General features: G+C 43.9%; 1 protein-coding gene across 1 annotated transcript in view; it reads left to right on the top strand.

Annotated features, from left to right (window-relative positions):
• Positions 1 to 21,152, top strand: part of F13A1 (coagulation factor XIII A chain) — a 190,190-nt gene that overhangs the window by 111,061 nt on the left and 57,977 nt on the right. Inside the window, exons 8-9 of the mRNA XM_006766094.2 lie at positions 6,746 to 6,920; positions 9,769 to 9,907. Coding sequence (XP_006766157.1) covers positions 6,746 to 6,920; positions 9,769 to 9,907 — 314 coding nt within the window. The remainder of the gene's footprint in view (positions 1 to 6,745; positions 6,921 to 9,768; positions 9,908 to 21,152) is intronic.

Below are 21,152 nucleotides of genomic sequence, written 5' to 3'. Positions count from 1 at the left end.
CAGAAATACTATTTTCTAACAGATCCCTCAAAGGTTATTAAAAATGTATGGAACCATTAAAAGAATAAAGTAATTATATTTTTAAATTATACTTTAATGTTAGATTATGTCAATTAACTAAGAAAGATCAACATGTTAAAACATTAGCAATCCTATTCTTTCCTTCCTCATGTCTAATTTTTCTTAGGATCATTACTGTTTCTACATTATCAAGTTTTATAGTTCATATTCATTCTATTACTACTTTAATTCCCAAAGGTTTTTATACTCAAACTAGTGGCCCAGTGTATGAAATTCATGCATGGGAGGAGAGTGTCCCTCATCCCAGCCTGTACCCTCTCCAATCTCGGACCCTTTGGGGGATGTCGACTACTGGTTTAGGCCCAATCCCAAGCTGTCCAACTGCCAGGATCAGGTCTAAACCAGCAGTTGGACATCCCTTTCACAATCCTGGACCGCTGTCTCCTAACAACTCACCTGTGTGCCAGCCTGGTCACCCCTTAACAGCTCCCCTGCTGGCCTGATCCTCCCCAACTGCCCTCCCCTGCTGGCCAGATCACACCCAAGGCTTTTATTAGTATAGATATGACCCTTCATAGAAAATTTCACTAACCCTGCTTTACAATAAGGGATTGACGATTGAATCACTGGGGCCAGACACCAAGATTTCCTTTCTTTGAATAGTGGAGGGAATAATTATCTTGTCTTTAAGTTGCCCTGAACATCAAATGAGATAATGACTTAGAAAAGTATTAAAGCACCATATAAAGACAATTGTCTTTTTCATGTACTGAAAAGACAATGAAGTGGTAAAATGAAAAACACTATTTTTATTCTCCCCCTTCCTTCTTTTACAGCCTTTATTTAAACTTTGAAATTTATAAAAATTTCACTCCTATTTTCATTTCTTTGGGCAGGAAACTGAGGCCAATTCCAGTTGGCTATGGAACTGGACTCCTCGCGCAGGAGCCCTCGCAGCCGGCTCTCCGCTTTTCCTAAGGGACAGCCGCAGGGCAAACAGAACAAACCTCCCCGTGAGGCTTCCAAGCCTCATTCTCAGGCACCTCTTCATCATGGATGCTCCACATTCTTTCCTCTCCCCCGCCCCCACCCCATTCTTTACTGTCCCTCTTCTGGGGAGCAGGTGGTAGGCTTGCACTCACTGTGCAGGTGTGCACTCCCATGGGGTGGGCGAGAACTGGGGGTGGGGCAGGCACAGCTTGTTTTTGGGCCAAGGCGGCAGCAGGAGTCCTGGCCTCTCAAGTGTGCGGGCTGCAGCGAGACCCGGTCAGCTCCAGGAGCTTCACCAAACCACCGCAGTGGGGTACCCAGCAGTGGGGCGCTCCTCCACTGAGGTGGCGCTGCCCCTCCACCCCTGCCTCAGGGCTGTGAGTCTGCGCCCCTCCGCCCAGGCATCCTTCCACGCTGGCTGTCATCGCCTCTTGTTTCCCACCTATTGGGGCAACTACAGAACCTCACTCTCCCTGGACAAGGCAGATCCCTGCCCGCCAGCACCCTGCCCAGGCCTGAGCCCTCTCCAGTGCACCCCACCTTGACACTTCTCTGCACCCCTTGGGCCACCCGCCTCCTGGCCAGCCGCTTCCCTGAAGCTATGGCATTTGCCCAGGATCCCCCATCAGGCAGAGGCCTGTGCGCGTGCCTGCAGACCCCATGGCCGGGGCTCCTGGCAGCCACTTTGCCAAAGGTTCCTCTACCTTCAGGCTCTCTCCTCAGACCCCCAGGAGCTTGGCTCCCATGGCCCAGCCCTTCCGTGGCTCCCTGCAGCCCACACTCTACTCAGCTCTCCCGCCACCCACCTGTCAGGACGCTGCCACGTGCCTTGCTGAGGGCAGTGTGGTTCTGGGGCAGGGGCTGGGGCTGTGGGGATCATCTTCAGTAAAGTTTAGTAAACCCCAGGCCTCCAGCCCCTCCTTGAGCGGAGCCCAGGGCAGGCTGTGGGCCTGGGTCTGAACACTGCAGCTGCAGAGGCACCGCCTGCCCAGGGCCACACACAGGGGTCCCTGCTGGGGGCGTGGCTTAGGCTGCTCATTCACACCAAAAGCCCCCCACCACTCAGGGCAGCACACAGGGGTCCCGGCTGGCATTGGGGCTTATTCGGCTTGTTTGTGCCATCTAGCCCCCCGCCACTCAGGGCCCCACACAGGGATTCCGGCAGGTTTTGGGGCTTAGGCACCACACGGGGCTGGATGGCAGCTCGAGCTGGCCCTCCCTGCTTGCAGTATGAAAATTAGTCGCCATCTTGGCTGGCGATTAATTTGCATATCTCACTGATTAGCCAATGGGAAGGGTAGCGAAGTTACAGTTAATTACCATGTTTCTCTATTATTAGATAGGATGAATTTTCTCACCACTGGATTCCACCCCCGACCCCAAACACACACACACACACACACACACACACACACACAGTCTCTGCTTCTGGGTTCTTTGTTTGATTCAGCCCGTAATTTTCTTGATGTCACTTTTCAAGTAGTTTGGTTTTGATGGATGCTATATTTCCTGAGATGCTTCATGTTTGAAATCTGCGCCGATTGTCTTTATATTTGCAGAACATTTTAGCTCTGTATAATATTTTTGGCTCAACCTTTCTTTCTCTCAGGATTATTGGTTGACTGTGCTTTGATTGACCGTGTTTTGCCATTGAATGGTGCTATGGAGAAGTCTGAAGGCAGCCTAATTTCCTCCCTAGTTGCTAATTTTCATTTTCTGTCTGTATTATTTCTTTATCCTTAAGTTTAAAAAGCTTAATTAGTTCAAGTTTCTAGGCAATGAGCATTCTGCATCAAGTTACCCTGAAGCACAGATTCTCTTTCAGTATATAAATTCAACTTTTTCTCAATTTGGTAAAATTTCCTTATGTCATGAATAGAACTTCTGTTTCATTTGTTGGGTTCTCTGTTTTAAGGACAATAATTATCCTTGTCTTTCATAACTATTTACTTTTCTCTGAAGAACTTTGTCTCTATATTTTTCATTGGTATGTTCTTTATGTCAAGTTTTTCTTCTGTCATTAATTATATTTTTAGTAGTATCTATTGTTTCTTATAGTTCATCATTTTTTAGTTCCATGATGATGTAATTTGTCCCTCATTTTTTTTCCTTTCTGTGATCTCCTAAGAGATTGTGAGAAAATTATTTGTGTTCCTTGTTTTCATACAAGTATTATTTTAATATTCTTCCTCTCCTACCCCTCCCTTCTTTCCTCACTGCTTCTTTTCTTTTTGTTCATGTTCATACTAGTATAACTCTTCTTCAACTGGTCTATTTGCTCAAATATAATGTAGATAATATCTTTACTATTCCCAATCTAATATTAGTTTGATTTCTCTTCTGCATATCAGTTTCAGGCCAATGTATTTCATTCTCTCTACTGGGAAAGATTGGAGCAGGGGAAGGAGTTTAGCTGAAGAAATGACAATCTTTTTTAGAATACGTGGGGCCTGGTTTTTAAGATTCTGTCAAATTTCTCATTCCTGAATTCACTCCACCTGGTTGGAGGCATATCTCACTCCCATGGGTAAATAACTCTCAGGCTTTGTATCATTTCTCACTGTCCCAGAATCTCTACCTCTTCAGAGATTTAGACTTTTTTTTGTACCTATTTGTCCACAGCATGTCCTCTATTCTTGTCAAAATAAGAAAAAGAACTACATTTTCATTCAGTTTATTTCTTTCAAGATTTTCAGTTACAAATGAGAAATCTCAGGATTGTGTAGAGTTGACAGGCTTCTGAAGAGCTGATGGTTAGGATTAGGGTTAAGGTTTGGGTTCAGGTTCGGTTCTGGGTTAGGATTAGGAGCTGAACCATGCTATCTTTCTCCTCACTCCACAATCCTCATCTTTTCTGGGAACCAGATTTTAAAGTTTATTGAATTATGTTATGCACCTGAGTTGCTAACAATGACTTATGGGAGAGGGCTGGTATTTCATGTTTCCATATTGTAGCTATTATGGGAAGACAATTTCATGCAAACCTTAATTAAGTTTAATAATGCTCCCTGACCAAAGTCCTAGGCTCATATTGTGTCCTTGACCATCTGTGATGCAAGACTGAGACATTTCATTCTGTTACTGGTCTATCTTTGAGTTCATAATGGGATGTTAAAACAGCCCAATGTGGCATAAAAAATGATGCCTTTAAAGTGTCCCAAACATATCTTGTTGTGTAGGGAGGGAGTTATTACTTTAACCCTTCCCATATGTAACAAAAGACTTACCTGTTTCAGTGTCTGGGCTCCCCAGAAATCAATGTTCTAATTAAAAAACAGTAGCTAATCTGGCCAAATGCTAATAAATGATAGTCGTAATTTATCTAACAACAAGGGAAAAGCTCAGCATTAACAATTAAAAGGTCTGTAGAGGAGATAACTTTTTTCCTTACTTTTCCTCTTAACTTATTGAGTTCAACCATAAGCTATAAATAGCTTCTAATTAATGGCTTTCTGTTTGAAAATCAGTCATCGAACCATAGTTTAGAAACTTACCTCTGAAATTCATAAGACCAATTCTATTTCTCAATGATAAGGATAAGGAAATGGTCATGTGAGTTAGAGTTGAATCTATCTGTCCACAAAGACCAAACCTCATCATTGCCGTGGAAAGCACTCTTCAGGCTCCGTTATAATTTTAGATAATCATGCTGAGCCATTAGTGGGCAGAATTTTAGATAATAAAATGCATTGAGAAGTAGTGATCATGAATAGAGCCAAAATGGCTGGTTAACCCCTATTGCAACTTAGTCATGTCATGGTGTTACAGAATGAAGTCAAAGTTTACATCAAAGGCATGAGTTTGTTAATAAGGTCTTCCAGAAATCTTCAAAGAATTACATCTTTTTCTACATTAAACAAATTATCTGGGTAGTAACCTTCACTTTAACCTGGTTGGACAGAGTCAAAGGGGGAAAACAGTATGTCTAAGTCAAATTGAATGGGGATCTACTACAGAACACTCACAGAAGGGCCCTCTTGGGAAATGCCGCTCAGTGATAGAGTAAATTTCATATTTTAGTAGAGGGTTTGTCATTGAGAGTAGGAGGTATTTGCACATACCAATTGTTTTCTTCTAGTATTTTCTATTTCATCCAGCATTGCCTTCTTACATGGTACCCAGGCAGAGCTACTAGCAGGTCCCTGGACACTGCCACATTGTTTCATGACACCAAGCATTTGTTGGAACTGTTTCCATTATATAGGTGGCCTTTTGTACCCACCAGCCCCTCAAAACCTAGCTTTCATGTCATTTCCCCTATTCATCCCACCAACACCACCATCACCATCTTCCAGCCTGATAAAACAGATTACACCCTCTTTCGGGCCCCCACGCAACCTTTCTGTCTTAATACCAGTAACCTTTACCTGCACTTGATTGGTTTCTTATCTATCTCTCCCCAGGGAGACGGTCTTATTCTTATCCAGTTGTACAACTCCTATCTTTTTGTTGAGTATATGAGTGATTATTCAACTACTTGAGCACCTGTTCTTTGCCAATGCTTGCTAGAAGTCAGAAAGACAAATGTTTATCTCTGTTCTCAATTAACTCATGGCCTATTGGAATAGATAGATTCCTTTACAGCTAAACTCAACAAGCCTACGAGGGGTCTGGGCAAGGGCTAATGCTGAGCCATTAGTGGGCAAGGCAGTGAACACATAAAACTCACCATATTTTCATAAATCTTATGGGGTTTTCACAATCCAAACACATCTGTTTCAATTGCATGTTTCACTTTGCTTACTAATGTCTTTTCAGTCTAGTCTAAACCTATGCTTCCAAAACTAATATAGACACAAATAACCTGAAGATTTTGCCAAAATTCAGACTCTGAGTGAGCAGATCCATGGAGGTGCCTGAGATTCTGCATTTCCTGGTGTGGGGCTGGGACCTCCCACTTCTCAGGGGGTACTTCCATCAACTGAGATATTCCTCCTAATTTTTATCAACCTTGGTGTGGGATGAGACCATTCTGCATCTCTGCCCCTCCTACCAGTCTAAATATGGCTGCTTCTTTAATTCCCTTGTTGTAGGACTTCCAGCCAACTCATTTTCAGGTGATTCTAAATGATAGTTGTTCTGTAGTTCAGCTGTAATTTTGATGAAGTTGTAGGAGAAAGTGAGTACCATGTTTACTTATGCTGCCATCTTGACCGGAAGTCTCTTATTAACTTTAAATGGTTCCCATGTCAGCATCGGTTTAATTTTTCAATTCATTAGAGTCTGCCACTCATCATCAAAGTCAAAATCCCTTAAACCATGAGACTTTGGCCCCTCACTCTACCTATAAACCTTTTGCATTTGTCAGTTTTAAATTATCCTTCTACAAAATCCCTACCTGATCCCTACTTCGACTGTTTTCTTATGCAAGCTTCTTCCTCTCTTTCTCACATCATTCTCCAGCACTCTTTCAACCAGACCAAATACCCTTTGTGCATCTTCTCCTAAGAACATGGAGAAGACATGACAAGTCTTCCTATCTGCTATTCAACACCACCTTACTAAAATTATATGCTGTTTAAGAGGCAGTCTAGTTATTTCGTTTCCCCTTGCACACTTAGTTATTACATCACTTTCCCTGACAATACAACAGTGGATTAAACAAAAGTGAACTGTTTTCATCACGTAGAATATATGGAAGACACTGGAAGTCTTATCTTGCCTAATGTCAGAGTCTAGAGGAAACTTTTCTAAATGACATTTCTTTCTTCTCACCACCTGTGGTCTCATTTAGGTTAATTCCAAAGATGATGAAGGTGTGCTGGTTGGATCCTGGGACAATGTCTATGCCTATGGCGTGCCCCCATCAGCCTGGACTGGAAGCATTGACATTCTGTTGGAATATCAGAGTTCTCAGAATCCAGTTCGGTATGGTCAGTGCTGGGTTTTTGCTGGTGTCTTTAACACATGTAAGTATCCAACTGAGTATTATGTTTTTAATGTAAAGGAAATTTCACTTCATGGCATTTTATCTATAACCTGGCAAAGAGACCTAGCAATTCCTGTTGGCTCTATAGAATTTATAGATGACTGTTCTGAGATGTAGTCAATGTGTAATTAGATTATTCCGGGCCATATATGCTCATAGTTTCTCTTTGACTTCAGAGTCTTTATTGAAAGAATGATGGGATATTTCCTACATGATCCATCATTCTACATCCAGAGAAATGGACGGTCCCAGGGGCCAAGTAAGGGTGTGGAGGTAAGAATATGGCATTTTCTTTTCAGTAAGCCCCCAACATTTAAAAAGGGTTAAGTTAGCCAAATTTAAAATAAAAAATAATAGCAAATGCTTACTTGTTATTGTGAAGTTTTATAAATATGCTTAGTTGCTTATTGTTTATCACTGAGAGGTTTTATAAATGTATCTATTTGATTTTAGTGTAGCTATGGAAGGGATTGTGGCAGGTGGTCTCATCTCCATTTTTTAAATCTCCCCTTTTACACGTGAGTCTCGATGCCCCTGAGCAATTAGGTATCAGAAGTTAATGAACAATCATCACTCCCTAGCTTCCTTTCTAGCTTTTAATTCACCCAACATCCAATCCATAGCAGAAGGCATATGGGAACTGAATTATTCTCTTCAGCCACATGCCATTTCTAGTCTTGGGGAAAACATCAAGCACAAATTTGAGTGTCCTTTCTGCTTACTCATTAATAAAGAATGTTTTACTAAGCTAGCATTTTATTATTATTATTATTATTATTATTCAGAAAAATCAAGGTGAGGTCAGAGGCTAGAAGCAGAGATAAGACCGTTTTTAAAAATAAATTATTATGAAGTCAGTTTCAACTCAAAGTTGTTATGGTCTAAGAACTAACCTGGCCTGTATTGCTTAGTGGCTTGAGCATCATCCCATGGACCAAGAGGTCCCAGTTTTAATTCCTGGTCAGGGTAAATGCCTGGGTTGTGGTCTCAATCTCCAGTAGGGGGTGTGCAGAAAGCAGCTGATTAATGCTTATATCTCTTTATCCCTCTGCCTTCTTCTCTCTCTAAAATCAATTTTAAATTTTAAAAAAAAAAATAACTAGCCAGTGATCCAAGTGTGGAGAAATCATGAGTTTTATATTATGGGTTTTTTTTTTCTTCTCCCTGGCATCAAATGAATACGATTATTTTCTTAGCCATTTGAGTATACCCAAGGACTAGAGGAAAATATGTATATTTTTCCTGAGAGCAGTCAAGGTCAATGTATCTGTCTCCTGAAAGGGCTGGTCTCTGAAGTTCTAGAGAGAACTTCAAGATAGTAGTTCCCCTCCCTCATGGTTTGCAAACTAAGACTACAGCACCCAGTGGAGGCAGCCACTCTTAGGAAATGATTCCAGGAAAATCGAAAGGGCCCTCTGCCTTCCCATGTCCTGCTGCGTACAATTTCATTATCCCAGTGTAATTCCTTCAGGCTTACAACCAGGTGAAATAGTGAGCACCTTCCATCCATGTATGCCTTTTGTATAAGAGGGTCACCAGACCTACTCCAGGCTCTGATGGAAAGTTAGAAGAGGCAGAAGCATGATAGGGAGAAGGACAGTGAGAATAAACCCAAAGAGGGAAGTCAGAGGGAAGGAATTCCTAGTGCCCGTGTCAAGCTTCACCTTTCCAGACTCCATTGTGAACTTCCAAAGTTGTTCTATTGAAGGAGGTGGATAGTCTTTGGTTAAAAATGCTAAAACTATTCTGAGAAAATAAAAGGCTAGCCAAGTCATTAATCTTAAAATTGTCAGCAGAATTATTTTTAATGAGCCCTGATGTGTGGTATCCTGGGAGGCAGGGAGGGCATTTGGATTAAGTTTAATCAATAGGTACATATGGCAAGAGATGCATCCTGGCAATTTGTTACCTAACAATTAAAATGAATCTGTGGTGTCACCCTCCACCAAGTGTCACAGAGAAAATTCCATCCGAGAAAGCAAACCCCACTGAGGACCTGCTTCATACATTCCTAGCTTCCTATTAGCTATTTTTAAATTTTATTTTCAGAAGCATAGTCCCCTTAGCTGGGCTAAAATAATACCACTTTGACAATCGTATGGTTTGCAACAAACATTGGAACGCTGTTACTGGGCTTCTGTTCCAGCTGACTTCATCTGGCCCAACTGCAATTCTGAATGACCCTGCAGCAAGGTTTCTCTCTGCAACTTTGGCCCTGATAATAGCCCCTTCTCCAGCATGGAATATTTGAGGACAACATGTACAAATGGGGCTTTTCAAGTTGGCATTAAAATGAAAAACAGAGTCTAGCCTAGAAGATTTCCTGAGCAGAAACAGTTTGCTCAGACAAAGCTCACTTGAGCTTATTTTGCAAGGCTAACATGACCTTGATCATTTCTTGTTTATGCATATGAAAATCATGGGCAAACCTTAAACTTCTTCTTAAGGTCGATATAATAAATAAATAAATAAATAAATAAATAAATAAAGTAACCACTGACCAATTCCCTATCTTTTAAGAATATCCTAATATAACCAATCACTGTGAAGAATAAACAGGCACTGTTTCCTCACTATATAAGCTGGTTTATGATAATATATCCTTGCACCTCCTTCCATGTTTTGTTTTGAGTGTTCCTGGTTAGTGAACTGTCTTTTTGGTATATGCACAATAAACTAATTACTACTTTGGTGATTCATTGTTTTTACTCTTGTTATTTCTGACCTTTGACATTGTCAAAGAAGAAAGTCCCTATGAGAAGGGATTGCTCCCTATGTATTTATTAATTTTTGGTGACGTGGTTCGTTGTGGTCCTTCTTTCCTGCAGTTTTGCGATGCCTTGGGATACCAGCAAGAGTTGTTACCAATTATTTCTCAGCTCATGATAATGATGCCAATTTGCAAATGGACATCTTCCTGCAAGAAGATGGGAATGTGAACTCCAAACTCACCAAGGATTCAGTGTGGTGAGTTTGATTTACAAGGGCATTTGCCGATATCAAAGTAAAGTGACATTACGCATTTCCCACAAGACAGACTTGGTCTACTGTTTCTTTCTACTCTATTTTAAGGACTGTTCGATACCATAGGCAGAAATATCTGATTGTCAGAGAGTGTTTTCACCTAATGAATGAGAAATGTTACTGAACAGGCAGTTTGGGTTCTTGGTAATAAAGATGGGCCAACTCATTATGACAGAAACCATTGATAAAGGCCATTGCTTTAGTGGCTAGAACCTACACTAGCTCTTCTCTACTTTAGTTTATGAACGTTATGTTGAATGGCAGAGATATGGGAGCCCGGCATTGTCTATGTCAATAGACTCAGGGTCATATAGCTAACATTTACTAAGCAATGACTATGCACCAGTTTCTGTGTTCATGATCTTATCTAATTCTTATCAAGTCCGTGCTTATTAATATCTCCATTTACAGAAGAGGAAACTGAGGCCCAGAGAGGTTAAAGTCATTTACCCAAGGCCACACATCTGGTACACTGAAAATAAAACCCAACTGAACTTTGACCATAATCGTTTTTTGCCTTTGCAATATAGGATTGATCTTTGAGTGTAAAAAAATGTTGTTCTCCTTGATTTGTGAAATCATCATTCATTCAGAGATAGAAATAAGAGTCAGGTTGACATTGTTACCAAATACCAAACACACAGTTCTTTCACTGCCCTGAACAACTGCATCACAGCTGGGCTACAGGCAGTTTAACATTCCAAAGGAATTTCCTTTTTCCATGGCACCCACTGAGTCTTAAAAATATTCTAAAACGAGGGGGGAAATCGCCCTGGCCAGTGTGGCTCAGTTGGTTGAGCACTGGCTGGTGCACCAAAAGGTCGCCAGTTCAGTTCCCTGTCAGGGCACATGCCCAGGTTACGGGCTGATCCCTGATCAGGGTGAGTGTGAGAGGTGGCCGATCAATGTTTCTCTCTCACATCCATGTTTCTTTCTCTCCTTTCCTCTCTCTCTCTCTCTCTCTCTAAAAAATCAATAAGAACATATTTATTTTTAAAAGAATTCAAATTTAAAGGACATTTATGAAGGTCTATATGGGAGGAAATTGCCAGGCATTGAACTAGGTGGGATTTCCAAGCCAAAAATGTGTCTCCTTTGGGTGTTCTTTCAAAGAAATAAAGCTAAAACACTGTCAGTTGTAAAAGCAGCCAAACGGGGATGGTAGGAAGTTATAAGCTCATTTTAAGAGAAATTAAAAGTTAGAAGTGCCTTAACTCCCCCATGTTACAGGAATGGATCACAGTTGTAGGAGTAGTATTAACTCGCCAGAACCAGTAAACGCTCTTTTGAGAATGTTGAAAGAAGGAAATTGCTGAACTAGTAGCAAAGTGCTGCTATGAATAAAAACCAGCAGTTCATTTGCAGGGAATGAGCTGAGCAATGGTAAGCTGGAGAGTTCAGGCAAGACAAAACCTCACCTCTGCAAACTGAACAGTAATTCAAAGCACCATTTAAGCCCGTGGAATCACAGTATAGCAGCCCTGCATGTATATGAAATGACAAAAACAGACCAAAATAGCCTCCCCAAAAGCCTGTTGTGACAGTCAAAAATGGCAAAATGAGAATTATTTGGCCTTACGCACTGCATACACACACACACACACACACACACACACACACACACACACAATGCCTTTGTAGTCAATTGCAGTTTGAAATTATTCCTCCCTATTCCTTGATCCAAATGCATCCCATCATAAATCCCTAGGAAGCCATAAACAAAACTGATATAAAATTGTGAAGCTGATAGAGCTTGGTCTTGGTAACCCTTTCATCTTTTAGCTCCCTCTCCAAATTCCTTTCCCTGTTCCTGTCACCCTTAGCTCCTTCTTCACCTTCCCCAAATTTCCCATCACCCTGGGATTATGTTCCCTGGTCTGGGACCCTCACTCATCCTCCACAGCCAGGCTACTGCCCTCGGCTACTTTCCCCTCCCTGCATTAGGGGCTGGCATAGCAGGCTTCTAATCTATATAAGTAAAAGGCTAATATGCAAAGTGTCCCCACGGAGTTCGACCGGGAGACTGGGAGTTCTATCACTCACTATGACGTGCACTGACCACCAGGGGGCAGCGCATAACGAAGGAAGGCCCCAATCTGACCTGATCGCCCGCCAGGCCTAGGGACCCTACCCGTGCATGAATTTCATGCACTGGGCCTCTAATATATAATAACTGACCATCTGGCTAACTGGATGGCTGATGTTAAAACTCATGGTATGCCAGACCATGTAGCACAGGGAAGAAAGAGCTCAGTCAGGTCTGCGTCCGAGGCCAGGCTCTGCCACTGACTAGCTGTGTGATCTTGAGCAAGGTACAACCTCTCTGTGCCTTTCTTTTCTCCTTTGGAGACAAAATTTTCTACTTGACTCAGCACAGAGCCAAGCATAATAGGTGCCTAATAAATGTCAGTTGTTATCATTGCCTTCATTATTACCATACAGCTGAAATTCCTTAGAGGCAGTATGTCGCCATCAACTCAAGCACAGGGAAGCAGTCAGAATAAGAGGGGTGCCAGTGCGCTAAGATGACTGTGCTATTTCTATTACTTGGGGCTATTTTTTAAAACAAAAACGGAAATTTGTGCCTCCCCTGTGCAAAACACTAGTGGAGCCTAGAAGCTACAGATGTTCCAGAACAGAAGTTTTTCTAAGCCCTTCATTGATTGAGGGGCTCGTGGGGCTGCCCTGATATATTGGCGAGCACATGGCCACCACAGTCACGCTGTCTTGGGGAGTTACTTGTGTGGCCTTGAGAAAAAGGTTGTACCTCTCTGAGCTTTAGTTTCCTTACCAGTAGGATGCGGGTAATCTTATAGTGACATTTCCGAATGGGGTAGCTGTGACAAATGAGGTAACGCAGGCAAAGTACTTACCACAGTGCTGGGCCAGCACTGCTCACCCAGCGCCTGCTAATGAGATGAGAAACAGGGGCGCCTGAGCTGCAGGGAGGTCACTGGGGGCAGAGGTTCATGCAGGAGGATTTGGTGGACATCTGCTGACCCCTGAGAGGCCAGCACAACACATGGCCTAGGGCAGTGGTCGGCAAACTGCGGCTTGACAAACTGCGGCTCACGAGCCACATGCGGCTCTTTGGTCCCCTTAGTGTAGCTCTTCCACAAAATACCAGCTCTGCCACAAAATACCGACTTCTGTGCATGGGCCACGATGTTTCAATCACTGTACGTGCGTGCCTGCACGTGGTATTTTGGGGAAGAGCCAAAGAGCCGCATGTGGCTTGCGAGCCGCGGTTTGCCGACCATGGGCCTAGGGAATTGTCTCACAGAGGTCTCAGGAGCAATTGATCTCACCCAAGCCCCCGGATTCACTCCCTCCACAGGCTCCAGTCAAACTCGCCTCAACGTCCTCTCAGTTTGTCAGGAGGCTCCTGTCCTCCTTGCCCTGCTCTTTCCAAGAAACCATGAGAATGACTTCTGGTTTCTCTCGCTTGTGCCTCCACCGTCTCTTCACCGATGTCCTGATGGCACAAATTTTGTGGTGAATGAAAGTTTCTGGTTGGGTCTCAAAACTCAGGGTGTCCTCTTCTCCACAACTGAGCCGGTCCAGCAAGCCCGGGACAGAAATAAGCCAGCCCCAGGGCTCAGAGGGGAGCACAGGAATGCGTGTGGGGGTGTCACGCTCCATGCACTGCTAAGCCAAGGGAGGTGAGGTGTGGATTTCACCCCGTGTCCAGACTCTTCTCCCTTTATCAACACAGGGACTGGCTGCTTATTTGCCTGCTTTCTGGTTTGCATGGTGGGTTTCCCCTCTGAGGAGCCTCCCTCACCGGGGGCAGCAATTTTGCAGAGTGGGCACAGTGTTGATGCCAACAGAGGAAAGAGTCAGCTTCTTAGCCATTCAGGAGAGGGAGGGGCCGAGGAACTTAGCCGGGCAGAGTAATTGGACCTCTGGGTAGCGAATGAAATTCCGAGCGGGCCAACGCAGGTAAGATATCCTGGAAGGAGCAATTTAAGCCGCCTTTCCCGAGTGTGCTGATGGGTTTTGAATTATGCGCACCCTCTGGGGAAGGCATCAATGAATCACTGTGGACACTTTAATGAAGATGCTTGAGCAGCACTGAGCTGCAGTTCACAGTGAATATGGACATGAGGGTTCATTGAGGAGGGAGAGTACTCAGTCATGGGCAATGGAGAAGTCTCTGTTTGGCCTCACCTTGAAAAGGGTCAGTTCAGTCACCTCATTACATGACAATCACAATGGAAATGGGAACAATGATAAAAGGGATGGTGGCACTTTTTAGGGTTGTGAAAGGTATTTCAATGAAAGGCTTCTCTAGCTAATGAAAGCATTATCCTGTGTATTTTTGCTGCAGAGGACAGAGCAGAGTTGGTCGTTCCAGGTGAAAGAACTCTGCCTAGCTTTTGGCTTGCCCTCACCAGAATGCAATCCCTACCATGGAGAGCAATGTCCCATCTAATTTATTTTTGTTTGTTTTGCCAGCATGTAACAGAGTGCAGGGCATAGAACAAGAACTTAATAAATGGAATTAGTTGAAAAAAAAATGTAAATGCTCATTTAACCGAATAAATGTCATTTAATTCACTCAACAAGCATTATTATGCACCATGTCCAAATATCTAGATGCGAAGGATTCAGAAAGAAATTAATCAGGTCACTGCCCTTGAGGAGCTCCATCCAGTGTTGGTGGGTGAGATAAGCACATATAAAACACTCCATAAAACATATAAGGTAGGCTGTAGTGTGAGCCAGAAGTCACGGAGAGGAGGGGACGGGCTTCCAACCCGAGCCCAGGAGAGTAAGGGGGGAGGCTGGTCACATGCTGAGATGAGAAAACCACAGATCAATCAGTTTTGAAGACCAGACATGAAAGAGTGGAGTTTCATACAGAATTATCCTGTATCATCATGACTACAGCGTTGAATATGAAACTCACTCTAACTCTCATGATCTTACAGCTTCTTCACATGCAACATCAAGGAAGCCTAGCTCTTTGCCTGCCTTTCTGAAGGGGCTAATTCCTCTAGGGCCTAGTTAGAGTAGGCCATGCACTCACAAGGAGTGGGTGGAGTTAATACTGTTTAGGGGTGGAGATGGGGTGTTGTTACCTCTCTACACCCCTCTATCACTGCTTCTGCTTCTCTACCCTCTAGGTGCTGTCCACTTCTAGGTTCTGACTCCTCTGAGATAAATGCTCCTCACCCTCTCTTTGTTTTAAAGCAGTGGTTCTCAACCTGTGAGTCACGACCCCTTTGGGGATCGAAGGACCCTTTCACAGGGGTCGCCTAAGACCATCAGAAAACACATATATAATTACATATTGTTTTGTGATTAATCACTATGCTTTCATTATGTTCAATTTGTAACAATGAAAATACATCCTGCATATCAGATATTTACATTATGATTCATAACAGTAGCAAAATTACAGTATGAAGTAGCAACGAACATAATTTTATGGTTGGGGGTCACCACAACATGAGGAATTGTATTAAAGGGTCGTGGCATTAGGAAGGTTGAGAGCCACTGTTTAGAGGGTCCAATCGTAACAGTGTTCCAGATTCCCTCTTGGAGCCAACAGCTTTTTAGACCCTGTGACTCCTTTTTGTCCAGCTTCTAAGCCCCTTCCTCATGTAACCCTTTCCCTGCTGCACATGTTCCTGAGAAAGATGTTCATCTCTAGATTGTGGGGTCCCAAGTGGGGTCAGGGAAGCATGTGCTGGTTATGTCCTCAGACATGGAGAGAAGGTACTGAGCACATGTGTGTACACCAAGGCCCATAAGCTGACCCTGTGTTTCGCAAACTCTAGCTGATTGGCCAATTAATTGGTAGATGTAAAAAATAGCCTAACTCAAAGTTTTAAACATCTTGTATATATTAATGATAATTTAAAAATGTGAGTGCTAAAACAATTAGCAAGAGTCTTTATTTCCTTTGTTGTCTTTTCCTTTGAAATTAAATAGGTTTGATTAAATTGGTGCTTTCAATTTAATCTTTTAAAATAATTGTGAACTAGAAAATTTGTATTTAACAGTTTCAGCTCAAAGTTTCAACAATCTAAGAACTATGTGACCCAAGTGTAAAGAAATCACAGTTGTATTTTGATTGTCCTCAGGGTGTCATGGAGAAACACCAAATCAAGTCAAACTATTCTTGTAAATTTTCCCTCCCTTTCTCTCTCAATGGTGCAATGCAATGTGATTGGCCCTGCCACAAATTAGCTGGGTAACTTTGGGCAAGTTGCTTGATTTCTCTGGATCTTATTTTTCTCAGATATAAATGTATGAGTTCGGTTTTAATGAGCTATAGGTCATTTCCAGCTCTACATGACCTATTTTTAAAATAATTTTCACTGTTCTTCCAGCCAGAATTCAGCAGGTTCTGCCACTTGCTTTGTGTGAAGACCTGCTCATCTGCACAGGGCCAGGCTGTGAGCCACTTACTCACATTTAGCACCTGCTTTGCAAATTGGCTTCACATCAGCTCCTAGGAAAGCGAAAAAAAAAGTAACCAAACATACCACAGAAAATATTTGTAATTTTTGGCTGGCCTCAATGCATCTGGTTCTTTAAAAAAAAAAAAAAAAAGCGTTCCAACTTTCTTTAATACTTTTTAGGAAGAGTATAGCTGCTGTTTTGTTTTGTTTTGTTTTCACTGCAAATGAAAACATTCCTGTGCTGCAATGGGTAGTACTGAATCTGTAAACAAAGTTCTAAACAAAGCAAGCCTTACAACACCTGGGAGTTCATCCTAGATTCAACACAGCCACCAATTCTAATTCTCATTGCAGTCTCTGTGCTTGGCATGGTGGTTGGCACATTGTGGGCGTGTTTTTTTGAAATTTAGACCAATCCACCTGGTACATTGTTTGAGATGCTCAGTGTGTTCCAACTAGTTGGACTTTCCAAATGCTCCATTATCCTAAATTTTAGTCACTGTATGTGAACATAAGTATCTAAAAATAAACCCAAATTTTTAAAAAATTCTACATACAGACCAAACTACTTCAAGATCCTTAAGAGTTTATAAAATTATCCTATGATGCATCCAACTACCAATTCTGCATAACACCAAAGACATTTAATTTATTTTCTAATCTTTTTTATTAATTTTAGAGAAAAAGGAATGAGGAGGGGGGGAGAATATTATTTTCAAATAAATCACCTTGTTAACCACATTACTGTCAGCCAAATTGTTTTTGAGAAAATCACCTGGAGCTAGATTATGAGAGCTGTCATTAGAAAACCAAGAATATGCCCTGCGAACCCACACCAGAGTCTTGAAGAAAGAATCAAAAAGGCATTGCCCCCGCCAAAGAATCAAAATAGCTCGTGTTTATGAAATACGTTCTTGGTACCAGATCTTGATCTAAGTGGGTGGCATACACCAGCTCATCGAATCCTCTTAATTACCTGTTAATACAATTACTGTTATTGTCTCCATTACAGATGAAGAAACTGAGGCATAGAAACGTAAGCTGGTTACCAGCCAGAAAGTGTCAAAACCTAAATTACAAACCCAAAATGGCTCACCCTAGAGCCTATTTTTTAAAAAATAATACCTTTATTGAAATATAATTTACATACTAATGATTATAAAATAGTGTTGATATTTTAATAATATAGAAATATATAATCTGTATTACAATAACAGAACAAAGGGCTAGAGCCGTGGTCGACAAACAGCGGCTCGAAAGCCACATGCAGCTCTTTGGCCCTTGAGTGTGGCTCTTCCACAAAATACCACGTGCGGGTGCCCGGCCATGAAGTTTCAATTGCACTGTGTGGCCCACACGCAGAAGTCAGTATTTTGTGGAAGAGCCACACTCAAGGGGCCAAAGAGCCGCACGTGGCTCCCGAGCCGCGGTTTGCCCAGCCGCAGTTTGCCGACCACTGGGCTAGAGGAATAGAACAAAGTTTTTGTATGTTATTGCAATTAAGTTGCTATTAATCTGAACTAGATTGTTTTAAATTATGATGTTAATTATAATCCCCAGGGAAACTACTAAGAATAAAACTGAAAAACATATACAGTGGGGCCTTGACTTACGAGTTTAATTCATTCTGTGACAGAGCTCATTACTCAAATTACTCACATGTCAAATCAAAAAGTGAACGAGGGAGACACGTGATGCTGGGCTGATGTTGTGGCGTTCACTGGTTCACTGTGACGTTCACTGGGCCATCTAGCGATGGGGTATCTGAAGCTGGCTCATAACCTGAATTTTAGCTCACAACTCAAAGCAAAAAACGGCCGAGAGACAGCTCGTATCTCAAAAAACTCATTAGTCGGGACACTCATAAGTCAAGGCCCCACTGTGGTAAAAAGAAAGAAAGAATATTAAATGATACTAGGAGATATCTATTTACACAAAATAGTGGAGGAACAGAGGAAGGAAAAAGACATCATAGCAAAATGGCAGGTGTAAATCCTATTTATCAGTATCAGTAATTACATTAAATGTTAATGGATCAAACTTTAAGATTTGTTTTATGGCCAAACGTATCATTTATTCTGAAAATTGTTTGATTTGCACTTAAGAATAGTGTGAATTTTACTATTTTGGAGTAGTGGGTTCTATAGCTGTCCATTATGTTTAGTTGGTTTATTATATTACTAGAGGCCCAGTGCACAAAATTCATGCATGGGAGGGGGTGTGTTCTGGTGGGATCGGGCCTAAATGGGCAGTCGGAAATCCCTCTCACAATCCAGGACTGCTGGTTCCCAACCACTTGCCTACCTGCCTGCCTGCTTGATTGCCCCTAACTGCTTTTGCCTGTCAGCCTGATCACCCCATAACTGCTCCCCTGCCAGCCTGATTGATGCCTAATTGCTCCCCTGCCAGCCCAATTGCCCCCAACTGCCCTCCCCTGCAGGCCTGGGTCTCCCCCAACTGCTCTCCCCTGCAGGCCTGGGTCTCCCCCAACTACCTTCCCCTGAAGGCCTGGTCACCTCTAACTGCCCTTCTCTGCCAGCCCAGTCATCCCTAACTGCCCTCCCTTTCAGGCCTGGTCCCTCCCAACTGCCCTCCCCTGCAGGCCTGGTCACACCTAACTTCCCTCCCCTGCTGGCCTGATCACCCACAACTGCCATCCCCTGCCAGCCATCTTGTGTCCACATGGGGGTGGCCATCTTGTGTGTTGGAGTTATGGTCAATTTGCATATTACTCTTTTATTAGATAGGATTACTAGGGCCCAATGCATGAATTCATGCACCTTGAAATAAACTGTGGGTTGCAAGGCTGCGATGAGCATAGGGGTGGTCTCAGCCCATCCTCCGTGTCCCCGCCCAGTCCCTCCCACCATGGCCCTTGGTCCCCTGTCTGCCAGCAGCCCCGTTCCCACCATTGCTCCCACGCACTGATGGCACTCGCCCCACTTGCACCCGCTGACAGCACAGAGTGATTGGGGCCAGTGCCACCAGAGGGTGCAAGCTGCAGCTGCTGCCCCAATTACCCCTCAGGAGCAGGGGGAGGTGGAGAAATCCTCAGGGGTGATTGGGGCTGGCAGCCACCACTCTCATCTGCTGACAGCACCAAGCAATCAGGACCGGTGCCAGGTGCGAGTGGCAGCTCTGGCTCTGGGTATGGGTGTGAGCAAGGCCATCACCAGCAGTAGGTGGGAGTGATGACTGCCGGCCCCAATCGCCCCTCAGGAACAGAGGGGCGATTGGGGCTGGCAGCCACCCCTCACATCTGCTGACAGCTCCGAGCAATCAGGGCCAGCACCAGGCACTGGCATTGGGTGTGAGTGGGGCTGGTGCTGCAGCAGGTGCAAGCGCCGGGCAGGACCATGGTGCATGGGAGCAAAGAATTTTCAGTAACCACGAGAGGCTCATCTTGATGACAGTGACTGGCACCCCACCTTGGTCTGGTGCTTCTGCTCACCTGCTCCACCATCCTGCCACAGCTGACACCCACCATGTTCTGTGCTCTGCTGCCTGCTGCTGGTGCCCACCATGTTCCGCACATACCCCTGGTGGTCAGCACAGGTCATAGTGACCACTTGTTTGGTTGTTCAGTTGTTCCGCCATTCGGTCTATTTGCATATTAGGGTTATATATATATAGTTTTCTATTTCCTTGCTAATGTTTTACCTGTTTGTTCTATCCATTATTGAAAGTGCAACATTAAAGTCTCAAACTTTTATTTGTTTAATTGTTTACTTTATTTTTACTAAAGTGTAATTGACACATATCACTGTATTAGTTTCAGATGTATGACAATCCTATATAATAAAAGCTTAATATGCAAATCAACCAAATGCCAGAACGACCAGTTGCTATGATGCACATGGCCACCAGGGGGCAGACGCTCAATGCAGGAGCTGCCCCCAGCCTGCAGGCCCCAGGCTAGCCAATGCAGGTGTCAGCAGGGGCCTCCCGATCCCAGCTATTCCATAGAGGGAGGCGACCTGTGGTGGTGGTAGGGGGAAGGGGCCAGATGGCAAATAGGCAGTGCCACACCCCAATCGCCCTGCCAGTCGCCTCCAAGGTGGGTGTCAGCATGGGCCCCCCGATTACCCTATTGGTCACCCCACAGGTCAGCCCTGATTGCCGGCCAGGCCTAGGGACCCTACCCATGCACAAATTTCATTCACCAGGACTCTAGTAATTCAATATTTGTATATATTACAAAACGATCACCACAATAAGTCTAGTTAGCATCCATCATCATACATAGTTATAAAATACTAGAGGCCTGGTGCAAAAAAATTTGTGCACTAGGGAGAATCCCTCAGCCCGGCCTGTCCCTTCTCGCAGTCTGGGACCTGTTGGGGGATGTCCACCTGCTGACTTAAGCCCGCTCCCCGGGGCAGACAGACAACCCTCTCACAGTCCGGGGCTCTTGCAGCAGCCTGGGTGAGGGGCTGAGGGCTGTTTGCAGGCTGGCCACAGCCTCTTCAGGGTGGGGGTCCCCATTCAGGTGCCTGGCCAGCCTGGGCAAGAGGCTGATGGCTGTTTGCAGGCTGGCCACAGCCCCTTCAGGGTGAGGCTCCCTGAGTTGCCTGGCCAGCCTTGATGAGGGGCTGATGGTTATTTGAAGGCAGGCCAAGCCCCCCAGCGGGGACCCTCACCCAGTGTGGGTGTGGCCATCCTAGGTGAGGGGCTGATGGCTGTTTGAAGGCTGGCCACTGCCCCTTCAGGGTCAGGGCCCCCACTGGGGTGCTTGGCCAGCCTGGGTGAAGGGCTGATAGCTGTTTGAAGGCTTG

Source organism: Myotis davidii, unplaced genomic scaffold (genome assembly GCF_000327345.1).
Source record: "Myotis davidii unplaced genomic scaffold, ASM32734v1 scaffold80, whole genome shotgun sequence".
Classification (NCBI taxonomy): domain Eukaryota; kingdom Metazoa; phylum Chordata; class Mammalia; order Chiroptera; family Vespertilionidae; genus Myotis; species Myotis davidii.
Note: the sequence above shows the minus strand (reverse complement) of the source record. Positions and strands in the feature narration are given on the sequence as shown.